The sequence below is a fragment of the Ambystoma mexicanum genome, chromosome 2p (assembly GCF_040938575.1).
Source record: "Ambystoma mexicanum isolate Mex_15411 chromosome 2p, UKY_AmexF1_1, whole genome shotgun sequence".
Taxonomy (NCBI): domain Eukaryota; kingdom Metazoa; phylum Chordata; class Amphibia; order Caudata; family Ambystomatidae; genus Ambystoma; species Ambystoma mexicanum.
Window position 1 is genome coordinate 1,060,751,143 of NC_090923.1, and position 19,632 is coordinate 1,060,770,774.

Here is a 19,632-nt window from a genome sequence, read left to right on the forward strand (position 1 = left end):
AAGTATCAATTCAAGTCAATCCTCAAACATAAGCGATGGCCGATTCTGGAATCTGGCTGTACACATCAGTGGTTGAGGACCATTCATAAAAAAGGGTAACTAAGATATGCTACAAAGGTTCAGTTGCAGGAAGCAAAAGAAAAGATGTGGGATCTCGTCAATGCTTAGAAGGGCCCTCTGTTAGGGAGAATTCTAATTTCTGTGCTAATTCCCTTCAACCTTAGATACCCCCTGATCTTTTGCTGGACGGTAGGACTTTTTCTTTTAATCCAGGAGTTAGTGAGACCTTTTCTCACTCATGTATTTTGATCTGATTTCGATTCTGTTTTTTCCTTTGTTTTGGAGTCTGACAAACTCCATAGGCATCTACTTTCTGTATGGTGACACACAGCACCTTCAGTGGTGTGTCACAGAGAAGTCCTTTGGATTTCTCATAAGGTTTAAATACCTCTTCTTGGGTGAACTACTGTTCCGAAGAATTGTAAAGTGAAAATGACTTATCTTTTTCCTATGTAGGTCCAGCACACCCCATGTGGAGTGCTGGGGGGTTACTTAGTAGCCCCTTTTCCTACTGTCATGATCTCTGCTTCCAAAAGGTCAGGGTTTTCCCGACTCCCTTGGAAGCAGATCCATAACCCAGGTTCCGAGTGCCAACCAGTCCCAATTGGGACCTTTTGGACCCAGTCCTGGCGCCAGTGGCACCAGGCTCATAAATATGCCCAGTCCCAGCGCTGGAAGCGCCAGGCTCATAATGCTTGGGTGGACTTACCTGCAGCAGACCATGCTGCTTACTTGCCTGCCAGTTGAGCCTCTGATCCTCTTCTGTTTGGAACTACTTTTCCTGTTGGGTGGGGCAGGAGCCACTCCCTAGATTCAGAACACTGGAACTCTTCTGGAAAGCAGGAACTCTTTTCTTCCTAGGCGTGGCTGTGGAAGGAGACACCTAAGCACTACAGGAGGCTATTTAAACCACACCCGATGGATGAATCTTGCTTTGCGTTATTCTGCATCCTCTGCAGCAGAACGCTCATCGTGTCTCCTGCATCTGATCCTGGGCCTAAGGAAAAAGGCTTACCATCCTGAATCCAGTCTTCAGCAACACCTATAAAGACAAGAAAGAACAGGTTAGCATTACGGTCTTCAGTGACAGCTCTTCACTTACCTGGTCCATCGGCTGTCACCAACGCCTCGCGCTGCATTCCGGCATCTGAAAGACAAAGGCTTACCTACTCTTCGTGCGCTCCGGAGGTCTTCACACTGCCTTCCGGCATCTGAAAGACAAAAGCTTACCAACTCTTCGCACGCTCCAGAGGCCATCGGCGCTGCATCCCGCATCTGAAAGACAAAACAAGGTGCGTTTAAAGACATTGGGGAACTTTAATACTCACGTGCCATTACTCCTTTCCACATCTAACCCAGTGGGTATTCCGGCACCCTGCAGCCGCTCCGAACTTGTACCTGCAAAATAAAAAGACAGTTAGAGCGCATCGTGAAGCAGGCAACAAGCGCTTACTTACGTGCTTCCAGGCGCTTCTATTCATCACACGGGCTCCATCTTCAACTCACTTCAGCCCGTCATCCGCCATCGCCGGAACCCTGCAAAACAAGAAACATCATTACTAAAGACTTTAAAGACATTAGAATTACTCGAAACTTACCGTTCGTGCAGTAAACGACGGACAGCAGTCCTCTGAAGTCAAGAGGCCTGCTCCCCTTATCCAGTGAAGAAACTGGTTACAGCACCCTGCCCCGAGGCAGATGGAGAGCACGGCGTTCACTTACCTAAGGTGAGAGCGTTAACCTTTGGGGTTCTACAGGAGAAGAGAAAGGGAAGAAGAGAGAGACATTCAATAACCCAGTTCCTTAATCCCATATTTTCTATCTGCAGACATCTTACCCTTCAAGTCAGACATACAGTGCACAGAGGTCCAGCCCAAAGAGCCAGCCGTGTGTTACACATCACCTTTGAAGATACGGTATACGCCCAGTCAAGACCGGCGCCTCTACGGGAATCAGGTGAGCGTTACACCTACTTACTCATGTAACATTTTTAATGTTACCCTCGCTACTTTACATGGCTGGTGGCAGTGGTTTAATTTTCCTATCATTGTACATTTCTACCGCAGGCTGAATCCTCTGCTGCAGTATAGCACCCATGGGCAGGAAGTGAGGGAGGTGCCCTTAGTCTTTTAGTGACCTTAGTCCCATAGTGTCCTTGGTCTCCAGGGCAACCCGAATGCACCCAGTCCTGATAGGCTGGCTGACTGGCTGTCCTTGTAGGACAGCCACCTTGCTGTGGGCGACAGCTAGGCTGTGCATGAATGGGAGAAACCTGCATAAAAGGCGAGGTTTCTTGGACTGAAGACAAGAGTTGACCACTGGATAAAACCTCAGACGACGGAATAGTGAAGCAAAGCTTCCTGCATCCTCCTGGACAGTTGAACTACCTGGTGAAGCCCTGCTGCTGTGCTGAAGCTCCAATTCCTAATCGACCAGAGAAGCTCCGGAAAGGACCATGTCATCCCTTGGGTTAGTGGGACTAACTAACCCCAAGACTAACTTTGCTGGAAGACCTTCCCCAACTGGCTGTAGTTCTTTGCTGCTTCTGGAACCGAGTGCCAGGGGTCGAGAAATCCATAGTCCAGTACGTTTTTAAGCCAGACCGAAGCTCCAGGAAGATCATGGAGACCCTCCCGAAATAGGACGACCCAAGCTCAAGTCACCTCACCAGAGTGCTGGATTCAAGGAGTGAAGGAAGCCCATCCAGTGTCCAAGATCCGCGGTGCTGCTATGTGCTGGTAGCTGAAACCGCAAAGTGCCGCTGAAATGAAAAGATCCCGTATCTGCCACCGACCTCAACTTCTGTGCAGGAATCCTCCAGATGTCCTCCCTCTTGTCCCTACTACTGAGGCCCAGGAACACAGGATCTGCAACCAGGACAGAAGCCAGCTGGATCCTCTCTTCTAACCTAAGGTACTGTTCTGACTAAGGGGTTCATTCTAGCTGCAACCTTTCACAAGTGTAACAGCTTGTGTCCCAACAGTGGTTTTTTACAACAAACTCTCTAACTTTGTGCAAGGCATTTGTGCTATCTAAGAAGTGACTCGGTCCCATAGACATCGTTCAAATTGACTTTGGATGTCCTGGCTCCCTGCAGACTCATCTAACCCATTGGCTTTGATTCGAACTGTCCCTCATAGGTGGTATTGCTGGGAAAGGTTTTATCTAGACTTCTTTGGGGTATTTAAAAGTGCTCACATGCTTTGAGAACCTGTTCCTTTTTCTCCAGAATTGGATCTTTCATGGATTCACATGCTTAGAATATTCCCCGTCGTCGGACTGGGAACCCTTGGTACACTTATAAAGCCGTTTTTCATAGGAAAAACTTTGACACTTTTGTGTCCTATCCACGTTGTTTTGGGCTGCTTACTCATGCCCCAATAGGACGTAGCGGTATAAATGCCCAGCCCATGCGGCTCCCTTCAGATTTCAAACGTCTTCCAAAGTAGTGGGATCACCTTGCGTCTTGTACTATTTTGACTAGGTTGTTCGTTGTGTTGTTTCCTAATGTCTGGAAAAGCTCTTTTCCGCCCGTGTGCTACTTGCGGGCTAAAGAAAGTGTATGAGGGGGATGGGCCATATGGACTGCATATATTGTTTACACCCTCGCCACTCGGCAGACAAGTGCGACATAAGTAAGGGCTTCTCCCAGAAGATTCTTAAAGACCGAAGTGGGCGGTTGGTGGCCTGGTTGAACGACAGAGCGGGTGTGTACCCGCCTTCAGAGGTGGGCTCCATGCGCAGCGTGGACACGACAACAAAGTCCTTGGAGGGGGGGGGGCGCCGCCAATCAGCATCTGCTGAACCTCCGGTGAAGAAACCACGGCCTGCAGAGAAGGGGTCTGCGGAAAGCCATTCCGCAAGAGAATTGTCACTGAAGAAAACCTCATCGTCGTCGAAAAAGGAGAGGAAAGAGAAGTAGAAATCCTCCTCAGGTGATCATCATAGATCATCCTCGAGTCAAGAGTCTGAGAAACACAGGTCAAGTTCAAAAAAGGCGGGAACACCTCCAGGAGCTGCGTAGATACCACCACCACCACCGTCGTTGACGGGAGGACGGTCGTCGACTCCCTCACTACCTATGACGCAGTTGGTTTCGTCTGCGATTATGCCGCAGGTGGCAGCTGCGACGACGGCTGGCCCAAATTTAGCCTCGTCGACGGAGATCCTGCAGGAGGCCTGGCGGCCAGAAGTGTACGACCTGGTTTTGCCGGAATCCTTGCTGCAGCAGGCGGCGGCATTGTCTATATCCTCCATGGATGACTAGTGTGAGCGGGTAGCTGGGCCTGCAGAGCTTGGGTTACAAGGGGTTAGCAAGCGGACTCTTTCCAGCGGGACAAATATCACGGTTACTACCCCTCTTCTTAACCCTCAGACTGTTCTATCACTGGAGGTTCTATCCACGTTGCAGACCTTATTAAGGAAATTGGATGAGAAGTTACCTCAAGTGGCAGTTGCGACGCTATCGAACGTCGACGAACCCGGTCCTTCCCATCGATCAGCTCCAACGGTGTCAGCAGCACTACCGACCCGCGAGGGCCTCCCATGTACACGCCCGGAGGAAGGAGAGCTGCTGGACTCAGAATCAGACAGAAGGTCCTTATCGGATATTTCGTTATCCCCCTGTAGGGATCCAACCTGGGAATCGGAGGCAGAGTTCGAAGCCCCTAGGAGCCCAACTCAACCGTCGCCCCTGGACGACATTGGGTCTTTCCATGCCATGATGAGCAAGGCTTGTACAGAGTTCGGATTGGCTGAGGAGGAAGAGAAAAAAGACTGTTTTCTGTTTGACCATATGGGGAAGAGGAGGAGGTCTAGATACAGTATCCATCCTGGATCATATGTGGCAGGAGGGTTTACAGACGATGCGTCATCCCTTCTCGGAGCCAGCAATGAAAGGTAGGCTGGAGAAGAAATTTAAGGCTCCAGAATCCACGCCCAAATGTTTGTCCTCCCAACCAACCCCAGAGTCGGTGGTGTCAACGGCTGCGGCGAGAAAAGCAAGGTCCCAGCACAAATGCACGACTCCTCCGGAGAACGAGGCCAGAAGACAAGATGCCTTTGGCAAGAAGGTGTTGTCGGTGGGTGCAACGACGTTGAAGGCGGCTAACTCTCTGGCTATAATGGCCTGGTATGATAGAGAGATGTGGCACCGGTTGGCACCCATACTAGAACATCTCCCAGAAGAACACAGGAAGGTGGCGATGTTACTCGTCCGAGAGGGGGAAGGGGCCTCAAATCATTCTATAAACATCGCGGTGGACCTCGCAGAATCGGGATTTAAGCAAGTCAACAACAGGGTGGTCCTACGGAGACAGGCGTGGCTTAAATGCACCAACTTTAGACCCGAGGTGCAACGCAAGGTGCTGGATATGCCTTTTGAGGGAGACCTTCTGTTAGGCGAAAAGGTGGACGAGGCCTTGAAGGGCATGAAGGAGGACTCTGACACGGTTCGTTCTTTGGTTGCCCTCCAAAGTGGAAGGAATTTTTGCTCTTTTCGTCCCTTTAGAGGAGCATCAGGGAACTCCCGATTCTCAACATCAAGGGACCAGGCGTTCAATAGACCAGCGTACTCCTCGCGGGGCTACAGGTGGGCTTCTCAGACCACGAAAAGACGCCGAGACTACCAAGCCGACAGGAAGAGGACAGGCTACTCCTCGTCGAAAGATAAGCAGGCCAAAGACCAGCAATGACGGGCGTCAGAACGTCCTGGGGGGCAGGGTATCGCATTGTGTTGACGAATGAGATCAAATAACCACGGACCAGTGGGTGTTGGACACTGTAAAGTTCGGGCATTCCCTGCAATTCAAAAGCAACCCTCTGCATGTTCCACCAGCGTTTTCGGCTCAACCCCACCTGAGCGTGCTGAAACTGGAGGTTGTGCTTATGCTACAAAAAGGGGCTATAGAATTGGTACCTGCGTCGCAGAGGGGTCAAGGTGTTTATTCCCGATACTTCGTAGTGAAAAAGCTCAACAGAAAATGGCGTCCCATTCTCGACCTTCGAGACCTCAACAAAACGTTGAAAAACCTAAAATTCAAGATGCTCACACTTCAGGAAGTGATCCGATCTGTTCAAGAAGGGGACTTTCTGGCATCGCTGGACCTTCAAGACGCGTAATTCCACATTCCAATGCGTCGACGACAGAGTTCCTAAGGTTTGTGGTGGGGCGGACTCACTACCAGTTCACAGTGCTTCCTTTTGGACTAAATTCCTCCCCCAGGACGTTCACGAAATGTTTAGCTCCAGTTGCAGCATGGTTGAGAAAGCAAGGCCATCACGTATACCCGTATCTGGATGACTGGTTGGTGAGGGGATCCTCCCCTATGACAACTTAAGCAAGTTTACAGGCCACCATGCAGCTTTTACGACGGCTGGGATTTGCAGTAAACTTCGAGAAGTCCTCGTTGACTCCATCGAGAAGCTTAGTGTTCTTAGGTGCGCAGTTCGAAACCCAGTCAGGGTTGGTAAGACCATCCGTCGACAGAATTCAGACTCAACCAGCTGGCAAGTCAGTGGAGGATCAAATACCAAAGTATCGGTGAGGAGATATATGTCGATACTGAGTGCTATGGCGTCGTGCATCTCTTTTAGTGAACAACTGCCGCCTTTTCATGAGGCCAATTCAAGAGTTCCTGGCGGACCGATGGACCCAGACCCAGGGACTCTGGCAGGACAAACTGGTTGTCAACGACGAGCTCCTACAAGCTCTTCGATGGTGGCAGGACTTTCAGAACCTATGCAGGGGAGTACCCCTGCAAGAACCGGAGTTCCGCGTGACCATAGTGACGGACGCGTCGCTGACGGGTTGGGGAGCACATATGGGCACTCATCAAACGCAAGGCCGTTGGTCGCCGAGGGAGTCGCTCCTGCATATCAACATACTGGAGTTGAGGGCAGTGCGCTGGGCCCTGAAAGCCTTTCTACCGCACAGAAAGGGCTCGATAGTGAGAATATTGACAGACAACACGACAACAATGTTTTACTTGAGAAAGCAGGGAGGCTATCGGTCCAGAACCCTTCCACCGAGGCCCAGAAAGTATGGCTATGGGCTCGGACGCACGATATAACCATCGTAGCTCACCATCTCCCTGGAGTAAGTAAAACAGAAAAACCCTTGAAATTCGCCAGTTATGGTAAGCTAAGCAACCATAACTCGCGCCACCACCGTGCACTGCTAAGACTAACACCCACAACATCAAAGATGACATCACAAATGTCATTGATGACATCACTGATGACATCACATGTGTATGTACTTTTCATGAAATATGTGTACAAGGGATTCTTATTATAATGTTGTGAAAAAAGTGTCAAGGATCATTGCAATAAATATCATACCCTAATTAGTGCATTGAATGATGCATTGATATAAATAGCATTCTATTATGGTGTTCTATCTAGTATACTAAGCTACTCATGCAGAAACATAGCATTGTGTGCAGCATACAAGATGAAGGTATAATATTCGTAATGTTAATATGTTGAATAATGAAATTGTTTTCTTAATAGATTTTTGTGTACTGTGAAATATGTATAATATGTAGCTAATAAAACCCATGTATTACATAATTGCATTACTATAGACAAAACTCAAAGACAAGAACACATACCAATATGGGTATATACAGGGAAAGTGAAGTTAGCAAAAAAGCACAAGTAGTAGCAGAAACAATTCATAACCTAACTGATTATTTTCATGCAAATAAATGATTGCTCTGTTTCAAAGCTGCTATTTACCCTATGTTTATGTATCCCTTGATGTGATTGGACCCTAAGGAAAGTAGTGCGAGTACAATGTATACAAATATGACCATATACAGCCATAAAAAAAACAGAACTATCAGAGTGCTGATAAGTCTATTGATTATCTTTATGCACAAAAAGGATTGCTGTCTTTCAAGCTTGTGTCTTCCCCTATGTATATGTTTCATATGATGTGACTGGACTCTAAGGGAATTACTGTAAGAACCTACTTGAAGGATACGTCTACAAATAAAATAAACATTTTTGTTTCTCACTGTTACTGAAGCAACCCAGGCCTAGATACTAGCATCTTAGGTCCTCAAAGTGGGAACCCCGTGTGGTAAAAAAAAAAATTATTTCTTCCCAAAGTGTAGGAAGCAAAATCTTTTACCAAGATGGTCACCATGGAAGGGAGACGCGGGGCATGAGCGGGGGGTGGAGGGGAACAAGGAGAGACACGCGGGGCATGAGCGGGGGGTTGAGGGGAACAGGGGAGACACGGGGCATGAGCGGGGGGGAACGAGAGGGAGACACGGGGGTGGGGGGAACAGGAGGAACACACAGAGCTTACTGTGCAACGCTCTGATGAACCGATGAACAAAGATGGCGAAATACCCTTGGGTCGACAGGCACGCCACGTGCAATCTCTGCTTGCCGAGGGACCACCCCGAAGCGAACTGCAGAGCGTGTAGTAGGTTTAAACCTAAGACACTTAAGGACCGTTCGACGAAGCGTTGGGCCCACCACGCCAGGCAGGCGGCCATGGCAGCGGAGGGCGCCTTCAGCGATGGCAGCCACGCCGTACTTTCGGACGGCGAGGGCATTACGGCGTCGAAAGACAGCCGAGCGCAGGTCCCCGACCTCGGAAGGTCGTCCGGCAGGGCGGCTATGGGGAATACCCCCGGCGACACAAGCGCTTCACATACTACACACACTAAACACACTAAGTCCAACCGAGACTCGACGACATCGAGTTCTCGGAAAGAGGCACAGACAGAACGGTCCGATTCGGTGTCCTCTGGGCGCTCTCGATCGCCGCATGACTCCAGGCAATCATCCACTCTTGCCAAGAGTGCCTCGCTCCCTAGGCTAACAGAAGTTCGATCGTCGGAAGACGATGACGACTTCCACCCCCAGGCCGCGCTCCAGGAGTCGGCGCCCGCAATTAAAGCCAGCGAGGCCCCACGCTCGAAGGACAGGGACACCTCTCCCGATCCTCGACGCCAGGCGTCGAAAAACTCAGAAGCCACTAAGGGACAGGGAAAACATTTTTCTACGCACAGGGAGGGGGGAAAACAGCAGAAGAAACTACCTGTACATTCTTCCACACCTGTGAAACACTCCACCCCCCCCTAAACAGACAGACAAGCCCAGGTCTGCTGATAGGTCCACAACCAGCAAAGCTACTCAAAAAAAAAATACCAAAATCCCAGTTCCAAAAAATGGTCCAGTGAAGACATAGATAGGGTCATGTCAAGAATGTCTTCTTTGGCTGATTTTTATGATAAAAATCCAGAACATTTCCTCTCGTATGATCCACAAGGGGCCACCCCCTCAGGCTCTACTGATCCTATCCCCCCGAGTAAGAAGGCCCGGTTTGAAACCCTGATGAGGTCTGAACCCTTCGAGGTACAACCTTACGCAACTCCATACTCACGGTATCAAGGAGAGGCTTCCTTTTGTGAAGACCAAGAATTTGGTATGATAGAAGAGCAAACCGGGACGGGCTACTATGGGGATGATGAGGACCAGGAAGAAGGAGAGGATGACCCGGAAACATACAGAGTAGATTCCCCGGTAGAGAACGAAGCCCCGGTTACCGACTCCCCGGTCGATAACTAACCCCTCCTAAATGAGGTTCTCGCTCGCGCAGCAGAACATTTCCACATTGACACCCACGGTGTACAGGAGGAAAGGGACTTCGCAGAAGAGTTAGTGGGAGAAAGGAGGCCTGTTGCCCAGACCATCCCTATCCTTAAATCCATTCAGCGGAGAATAGATCCGTCCCTGGTGAACCCAAACCTCACCAGAGCAGTCAATCCCAGGGTTGAAAAACTTTTCAGGGCGGCACAGTCTGACCCTCTCTATATAAGAGGACATATGAAGCCAGACTCCCTAGTTGTCACCAACACTCGTAAGAGGCCTGGGACACCTTTGTCTTCGTCAGAAGCTCCTCCCGACAAGGAGAGCAAAAACTATATGGTTTCGGCAGGAAGGTAGCCTCAACGTCCGCCTATCAAGCAATGATTACTAACTCCACCACCCTGTTGGCCAGCTACAACTGCCATCAGTGGGAAGAAGTCGCGGCTCTCATAGCCTCTGCTCCTGAACTGTTAAAGGGCCAATTAGCTCGGATTTCCGCAGAGGGTAGAGCCGTGTCTGGTTGCATTTTGAAAGCAACCTTCAACACCGCGGACAACGCAGGCCGATTGATAGCAGAAGGTACTGTTATCAAGAGACATGCGTGGTTACGGCAGTCTGGGTTTAAGGAGACACTCAAATCCCTTGGCCAGTTAACCAATAAAACCCTAACCAGAGAGGGAATAGTAATTTTCGTCGCCCACACGGCCAAAATTCCCAGAGAGGATCTAACTATTCCCAGGGTCAGGGTACACAGTGGAACAACCAACAGTCTACCCAGGGTTACGGCAGAGGTAATAGGAGAGGTTGTGGTAAAGGCAGAGGCAGCCCCAGCAAGGGAGGCGGCACGCCTCCACCAAAGCAGTGACGCTCAGTTCAGGGTCCCTTCTCACGCAACCCCAGTAGGGGGACGCATTTCAAACTTCACCCAGGCTTGGGAAGGGATCACATCAGACAGATGCGTGGTTACGGCAGTCTGGGTTTAAGGAGACACTCCAATCCCTTGGCCAGTTAACCAATAAAACCCTAACCAGAGAGGGAATAGTAATTTTCGTCGCCCACACGGCCAAAATTCCCAGAGAGGATCTAACTATTCCCAGGGTACACAGTGGAACAACCAACAGTCTACCCAGGGTTACGGCAGAGGTAATAGGAGAGGTTGTGGTAAAGGCAGAGGCAGCCCCAGCAAGGGAGGCGGCACGCCTCCACCAAAGCAGTGACGCTCAGTTCAGGGTCCCTTCTCACGCAACCCCAGTAGGGGGACGCATTTCAAACTTCACCCAGGCTTGGGAAGGGATCACATCAGACAGATGGGTGCTGTCAACAGTATCCACAGGATATTGTATAGAGCTACTGCAGCGTCCCCGGAACCATCCTCCACGACAAAGAGTACACTTCTTAGAACATCAGAAGATTCTCCTCGAGGAGATCGCCATTCTTCTACAAAAGGACGCGATAGAACTCGTCCCGGGACACCAGGTAAACCAGGGTATTTATTCAACTTACTTCCTTGTGTCAAAGAAAGACTTGACAATGCGCCCAGTATTGGACTTACGGCCTGCCAACAAGTATGTCAAGCCCCAAAAAGTTTGTATGACCACGCTACAAGAGGTAATCCCCCTCCTAAAAAAGGGGGATTACATGGCAACCTTGGATATGAAAGATGCTTATTTTCATATTTCCATGTTCCCAGCGCACAGAAAGTACTTGCGCTTCAAGGTAGACAGTCGCCACTACCAATTCAAGGTACTGCCCTTCGGGATACCTTCAGCACGGTTGCCAGACATTTCGTCGAAAAAAATTGGTCGACCAGACAAATGGTCGAACCAATTTGGTCGAAAACCAAATGATCGAAAACATTTTTTTTTTTATTTTAACCCTTTTTTTTTTTTTGAGGGGTCCCCCCCAAGCCCCTTTTTTTCTCTAAAAACCCCTTTTTTAACTAAACGAAAACCCGAAAAATAAACATATAAATAAAAAAAAATTCGACCATTTGGTTTTCGACCAAATTGCGTCGACCAAATTGCAGTCGACCAGTTTTTTTTCGACGAGTTGACTGGACACCCTTCAGCACCAATGGTATTCACCAAGGTACTGGCGGTGGCGGCTGCACACCTACGCAGGGAGGCAATCCCAGTGTACCCTTATCTGGACGACTGGCTCATAACGGGGGAAACCCCAGGAATTTGCAGGACAAACATTCAAAGGACTATCGACCTCCTCCACAATTTAGGCTTCTCAATCAATGAGAAGAAGTCAAGCCTGGTGCCAAGCACCTCAAAACAATTCCTAGGAGCAATCCTGGATACCCAGGAGGGGTTGACCTTTCCTTCAGAAGAAAGAATTCCGAATATACTGCTGCAAATTCCGCATTATCAGTCCGGTCAACTAATAACGGTACGCAAAGCAATGCGTTTACTGGGCATGATGGCGTCATGCATTTACCTGGTCCCCCACGCGCGCCTGCGCATGCGTCCCATGCAGGAATGGTTGGCGAAACGGTGGTCTCAGTCAAGTGGTCAGTGGGACGATCAAGTGGTCGTTTCGCCAACACTGGTACAAAGCCTTCACTGGTGGACAAGAGAGAATCTCGCAAAGGGGAAACCCTTTTACGATCCCGAAGTACAGGCAGTAGTCACTACAGATGCATGTCTGACGGGGTGGGGAGCTCACCATCTCAGGGTCTCTGGTCTCACTCAGTGGCCAAGAACCACATCAACCTGCTAGAGCTTCTGGTAGTATTCAGAGCGCTTTGGGCGTTCGAGCCCCATCTACTAAACCTGTCAGTGCAAATCCGGACGGACAGCACTACAGCCATGTTCTACCTGAACAAGCAAGGAGGGACTCGCTCGCCAAATCTGTCCAAGCTTGCCCAGAAAATCTGGATATGGGCACTCAGACGGAACATCTTCCTGTCATCACAACATGTTCCAGGGGAGCTCAATTCCCTAGAGGATGCTCTGAGCAGAGACTCCCTCCCAGAGGAACACGAATGGGTTCTTCACAGAGAGGTCGTAGAAGATCTCTTCTCTCAGTAGGGTTTCCCCACTATAGACTTATTCGCCACAAGCGAAAACAAACAATGCCCAGGATTTGCATCCAGGTTCCCCCAACCAGACTCCCAGGGGAACGCCCTGTGGATGAACTGGAAAGGGATGTTTGCGTACGCTTTTCCACCAACTCCTCATCAGGAAAGTGGTGAACAAGATGAACAGGGAATCGATGACGCTCGTCCTAGTTGCTCCCATGTGGGCAAGACAACCGTGGTTCCCACACCTACGCAGGATGGCGGTGTGCGAGCCCATCAAACTTCCAGCCTGGTACAACCTACTGTCCCAGCACCAAGGTCAAACAGTGCACCAGCAACCCAGTTGAATGAACCTGGCAGCCTGGCTCCTGAGGTCATAGAGTTTGGACACCTCAAATTGCCACAGAGGTGTATGGACATCCTAAAGGAATCTAGGAAGCCAAACACAAGGCACTGTTACTTTGACAAGTGGAAGAGGTTCGTTTTCTGGTGCCAGAGTAGACAAATCAACCCAGTTGATTGCACTCCTTCCACTATTGTTACATGCATGCTCCACCTGCTAGATGCAGGATTGGATTTTAACTCACTGAAAGTACACCTGGCAGCTCTCTCGGCTTACACCACTTCCCATAGCAAAGTCTCGTGGTGGAAAGTACCAGTAGTTAAAGCCTTCATGGAAGGAGTAAAGAGACTTCACCCTCCTATTTCAAACCCACCGCCAGGGTGGGACCTTAATGTGGTGCTACTAAAGCTCATGGGCCCCCCTTTCGAACCCATGCATAAAAGCAGTCTCAAACACCCGACTTATAAATCGGCCTTCTTAGTAGCTATTACTTCTATAAGAAGGGTCAGTGAAATTCAGGCTCCGTCAGTGCAGGATCCCTTCTTTACTATCCATAAGGACAAACTGGTTTTACACACACACCCAAGGTTCTCACCTAAATGTATATCAAAATTCCATGTAAACCAGTCCATCGAGCTTCCGGCTTTCTTCCAGAACCTGCAAAGCTCGGCTGAGGTGAAACTACACACCCTAGATGTGCGTAGGGCGGTCCTCTACTATGTAAATAAAACAAGACCGCTAAGGAAAACAGATCAACTGTTTGTCTCCGTAGGTACAGGCAGAGAGGGGGATCGCGTCTCTAAAGGAGCCATCTCGAAGTGGATTTTTAACTGTATCCAGCTGTGTTACTCACTCTCTGAAAAAACTCTGCCTTTTACGCCAAGGGCCCACTCTACTAGAGGCATTGAGGCCACTCTGGCTTTCATTGCAAATGTTCCCCTCGACACCATTTGCAAAGCAGCTACTTGGAGCTCTATTCACACTTTTACTCAGCATTACTGCATTGACACCCATTCCAAGACAGATACACAAGTGGGACAAGCGGTTCTAAGACATTTATTTGCTCATGACCCTTCTCACATCCCACCTCCTTCTTCCGGTACTGCTCGCTAATCTATGCACAGCATGTGATCTAAGCAGATTCCACAAGCCTCAGAAGGGATGCATTACTCACCATAATCGTATTTCTGATGCTTGTATCTGCTTAGATTCACATGCGACCCACCCTTCCTCCCCTCCGAGAGAAGGCGCATGATTGCTTGTAGTCTTACCTTTCTAACTGCTTGGATTATCTGTACTCACGCTACTCCTCATGCTACCTCATGTCAGAAAAATACAATCTGAGGATCCTACACGCGTGAGGGATCTTGGGTACAGTGGACGTCACACTAGGGATAGTATTACTGGCACGCCCTGTGTCGACGCCCATTTTCGAGTTTCGAAAAAACAAACTGTAATACTCCGCAGCTTCCACTAGATGTCGGCCTATGCACAGCATGTGAATCTAAGCAGATACAAGCATCAGAAATACGATTACGGTGAGTAATGTATCATATATATATATTGCATTCACACTGCCATATCAGAGTACTGCTGTGCAATCTATTCTAAGCATGTGAATCCATGAAAGATCCAACTCCATTTCTCCAGCATTGGTATCTTTCATGGATTCACATGCGGCCACTGGCCTCCCCTGAATGCAATGCAATGTACATGTTTTTCCCCTCATGCTACTTTGGAGGGGTTAAAATCTGAAGGGAGCCGCGGGGGCAGTGCATTTACACTGCTACATCCTATTGGGGCAAGACGACGTGGATAGGGCACCCAAGTGTCAACGTTTTTCCTATGAAAAACGCCTTTATAAGTGTACTGAGGGTTCCCAGTCTGACGACAAGGAATATTCTAAGCATGTGAATCCATGAAAGATACCAATGCTGGAGAAATGGAGTTACAGGTAAGAAACTATTCCCTTCCTTCCATTAACCTTTCCTTTTAACCAACCTCAGAATTTTACCAAGTACAAAAGTGATATATAAATGCCAATGCTGTCCTAGTAATTGAAGTCCCCTCAGGGTGTAGGAAGTGTGTAAGAAGCATCTCTAAAGAACATCTACTTGATTACCTTAATTTTGAGGAAGTATTTTGAAGTGTATTTTTATTATTGCACAGTGCCCTTTTTAAAGAATACTTATTTGAAACTGACCGTTAAATCATTTTTACTAGAAAAACTTGAGTGCGAGTGTTATTTGGATACTTGTATTTGTGGATTTCAATGCTACATCTCCATGGCTCACATTTACCCCTCTTGAGGCAAGTCTGGCTGCTCAGTCACTCTACCAACTTGTGTAGTACAGACCTATACCAATAGGTGGGTAACCTAATACCAAGAGGGCAATACTGATGTAGTCCCCCACAGGGTTACTGCATCAAATCTTGCCTAACACCCTGTTTGGGTGTCTCACTCCCTTTTTGCCTCTTAACTCCTATCCTGCTATCAAGGAGTCTGGTTGAGAAACTGCGTCTTGTACTTCTCATGTAGTGTCAACAATGGCTGTTTTGGCATGGCTTACCATGACATGCTGGAACCCACATGCCCCCACACTGCGACCCAGGATTTCTTTTAGCCAGCACTTACAAATGTTTACATTTGCAGAGAGTGAAAAGACATACCACTGATATTTGAAGCATCAAAAAAGAGCTGTCATAAGAATGATTGAGATGTTCCATTATCAATGGGCAACTCCTTTAGTGAACGCACAGTTTATGATTTACTCTTGTGGTGTTCACTTGCCTATATAATTATCAAACCTTTTTTTTTCCAATTTTGCTTTGGGAGTAATTTTACTGTATTTTGCCTTGCTGTCAGAAAATCACAGAAGTCTAAAGGAAAGGCAGCTGTAACTTATGGTTTTTGGTCACTTGCATGCTGTATGTTCAACCTGTGTTGGTACTGCTAGAATACAGTAAAGAGGATGTTGCACCTTAGGGGCAGATAAGTTAGATCGGAGGTCATGGAGGTGGACTAAAAGGGGCAAGGAAGTTTGGAGATTTCTCAGTCATGGATTCATCCTTATGAAGGCACCTCATGTTAGTACAACACAGTGTAATGAAGATTGCAGGTCAGTAATAATCAGCATGCTATATGCGTTAGCATCTGACACCCAGTCAAGAATTTGCACCATGCTATTTAAGGTTCCAGAAGGGTTACATTTATCCTGATATGGTTAATCTTAGTAGGAGCGAAGTTTGGGATAAGCCATTGTGATGCCACTAGTGCGACTTTGCATTTGTTGCCAATGTTTCATACATCCCTGACTTGGGAATTCAGTTGGTGGAATCCAGCTGAAACTCACCACTGGGGGTGATTGTTTTCTGGTAAGTTATTTCTTTCAAACTGTATATGCTTGATCAATGTATAATCCTTCTGCCCCATTAAGTGGCATGCCCTCCTGTTTTGAATGTTTCCTGTTGCGTTAGTTGAAGGGTTGGTGATGGCGAACACTTGTATTGCATTCCCCGTTGCACAAACCTTTACCATATTGTTGTGGACCTTGGTACCCGATATGCATGCATCGGACAGATTGGGTAATTTTGGGATGATAATATTGTTTAGGGCAGTCATCTATGTGAATTGATACCCTATTTGGTACCATACTGGAACAGGCTATAAGGCTGTCGTATTGAGAGTATGGAGCTTGGGTGTATTATGTGGATAGCAGTTATTACTACTAGTTAGGCCCTTGGAGCCATAGAATGCATTAGTCTTTGCTTTTGCGGAGGCCTTCACTTCAGCCCTCACCACACCTACCTAAGATGAACACTTTTGGTTCCTTCATAAGCCCACTGCATTTCTCCAAGGGGGAAATAATACATTAGTCTATGAATGGTGCTGACACTCCTTCCCGTACCTGTGAGTAGTTTATTAAAGAGTGAATTCTAACAGGCACATTGGGTTAAGTGGGTAAAATCCTCACAAATTAGACATGCCACATTGACTTGTCCCATTGGGGCATAATGCAAATGCCATGTGTGCTCATAGGCCATTTTATATATATAGGCAGAGGTGATAAATGAAGTTGTAATGGTTGGCTTGTTAACTGTCTTTGAGTTTTATGCAGCTTAGTTGTTGTTCCCCATGGGATATACTGAGTTGCTGTGGGGGTTAATTGCTCCCAAACCTATGAATCATAAATCCCATCTGCTTCCCTCCCAACTTTTCTGAGCCTCTCACTTGTCTGTGGTGGATCCACAAGATAACTGCTTAACTGCAGCATTTCCTTTTTCTTCAAAATTACTCGGCCCTCTCTTGCTTACCATGTGTGTGATCTGTACACTTGTGTTCACCTTTTTTCTCACTCTTCTCTCTCTCTATTTCAGATAGTAACAAACAAAAGCATATCTTGAAACCTTCTGAGCGAGGTAGTCCGCTCCACTGCATGTTTCTTTTCCTCCCCCCGGCTTGCTCTGTGGCTACTCTGAGATGTTAGTTTCAGAATGCCTCTGAATGGGTGACATGTGTGGAATAACCTGAGCTAGAGCAGCAGCTTGTTAGATGGAACTCTCCATTTCCGGTCCTTTTCTTCTGCATTCCTTCTGTCCTCTTTCAGTTCATATTCGATTTTTCGTCTTTCATGTCCTGTTGCTCCACCTTTCCCTGGGGCAACTTCTCATTTTTGCCTGTCATGTCTCTCCTTGTATTTTTTTCGTGTCATTTTCTTCTTTTTTCTGTTTACATTGGCGTTCTCAATGTCCTTTTGCTTCTCTTGTATCTGTTAATTGCTTTTCATTTTGTTCAGTGATCACTTTCCAAGTTGGTCTTCCTCTTTGCTCTTCTGTATCCTTTCCCATTTCCAAGTCTCGTCCTACTCATGTTTGTTTTCTTTTACACTCCTTCTTTCCTCTTTCTTAGTGTTCTATTCCTCAATGTAGCCAATATACCTTTGCTCCATGTTTGCCTACACTTTTCTGTTACATATTTTTCCCTTTGTGGCCGTGCCCTCCTCCTTTCTACTACTACCACATAATATAAATTCCTTTTTGATCAATCGTGTCCCTTGTCTTGAAAGGAATTGTCTTGGCTGGGTGCCCATTTTCTGTACATAAGCTAGACTGTTGTGGGACGGTTTTGTGTCACTTAAAAATGTATGTCTTCCCCCATGCTCCATGTCCGCAAACTGCTACAGCCTCGCACACATGATAACTCGTATGTATTTTGGTGTTTCTCTTCTCTACAACATTTAAATACCTGCTCCCTGGCAAGTGATGCAATTTCACAAAGGCTTATACAAGCTAATTAATGGCAAACAACGTATTAATATTTGCTATATTGTCTTAAAAGGTGCCTGGTCTGTGTGAGGGGCCAGAAATGAAAGCCGGACCCAAAGTTGTCATGTTTTGGTTAAAGACTTTTATTTAAATGAAAATGGGTTGGGAAAATGTCCCTCTGGCCCTATTCTCAAGAGGAGTTTTTCCTACCTAACAACCAAAATTATGGATCTGTCTGTCAGAACGTCAATAACTGAAAAGATGTTTTTGTGTCCAAAACGTCCTATTCTAGCACTCGCACTACAAACAAAACAAGTGTGAAAGGAAATGTCTTTAACATGATATTGGCAAAAAAAGTGTTCACATCAGAAAATGAGTATAGCTCCAACGAAAATGTTCTCCACAGTGAAAGACCTTGGACCTAAATGGTAGTTCCAGTTCCCTGGATTCTGAAATGGGATGGCAATGTCTCTTTTACTAACAGTTCCTTTATGCCTCTCCTTGATTTACAAGTTCTCCAGCATGGGGTCTGGCATGGATTCACATGCTCATGAATATTCCCCGTCAGGCTGGGAATCCTCGGTAAAGAAAAAATCAGTATCAGTTTCGTTTCTGATCTCCTTCTAAGTAACCAATCACTGATCTCTGGGTCATACTGCCCCCAGCCAATGACTGCCCTCTCCCTAAGCCCCGCCTCTGGCAGCCATCCTCAGATTTTTACCGCACGCTCAAGTGTTGGGAGTGCTTGTGTTTAGCTCTCAAGATTTTTTTTTACTCCCTTTTCACGTTTTTTTCAGGAGAATTTCTCATTTTTTTGGTTTAATCAAGCCTCAAGCTCCACTGTTTCTACTTCCGATAACGGGGACCCGTTTCGGAATTCTTCTACGCCCCTCAAGGGTGAAGTTTTCGTCGAGTTTATACTTCTTGGAGGATTCCGGAAGATCTGCGGCCTACCTCAACGGACATGGCCCAGGACAAAGGGAGCTCGACGCCCGGATCCAAGCTGTTCAGGAACTGCCCTGGATGCAGATTATATAACGTTTCAAGGAGGACGAGCATTCACGATGTCTCTACTGCCTCCATGGGGACAAGACGCACATGGAGAAGGTCTGTGCATTCTGCAAGAAACCTTCGGAACGGACCAAACAAGATCGTCGTTCCCGCCTCGCCACCTGGCTGGAGAAGTGCACAGCAAGTGAGATGGCGAAGAAGTAGTCTGAGCGGGCTTCTAAGTCCTTTGAGGGCGCCCCGGTGACGGGGGCCCAACAGAAGGCCAAGCACCGCAAGTCCGCGGGCTCCGGGAGCGCCGAGAGGACAGGCTCTTCGGTTG

At 47.7% G+C, this 19,632-nt stretch overlaps 1 protein-coding gene across 8 annotated transcripts in view; it reads left to right on the forward strand.

The window, feature by feature from the left end:
* The window catches only part of DPF2 (double PHD fingers 2), a 763,557-nt gene that overhangs the window by 465,261 nt on the left and 278,664 nt on the right, over window positions 1–19,632 (forward strand). For 4 of the 8 annotated variants that reach the window (XM_069644977.1, XM_069644981.1, XM_069644979.1 and 1 more), the window contains exon 7: window positions 17,415–17,456. The exons of the other annotated variants lie outside the window; for them this stretch is intronic. In XM_069644977.1, the coding sequence (XP_069501078.1) occupies window positions 17,415–17,456 (42 nt within the window). The remainder of the gene's footprint in view (window positions 1–17,414; window positions 17,457–19,632) is intronic. 8 annotated transcript variants of the gene reach the window in all.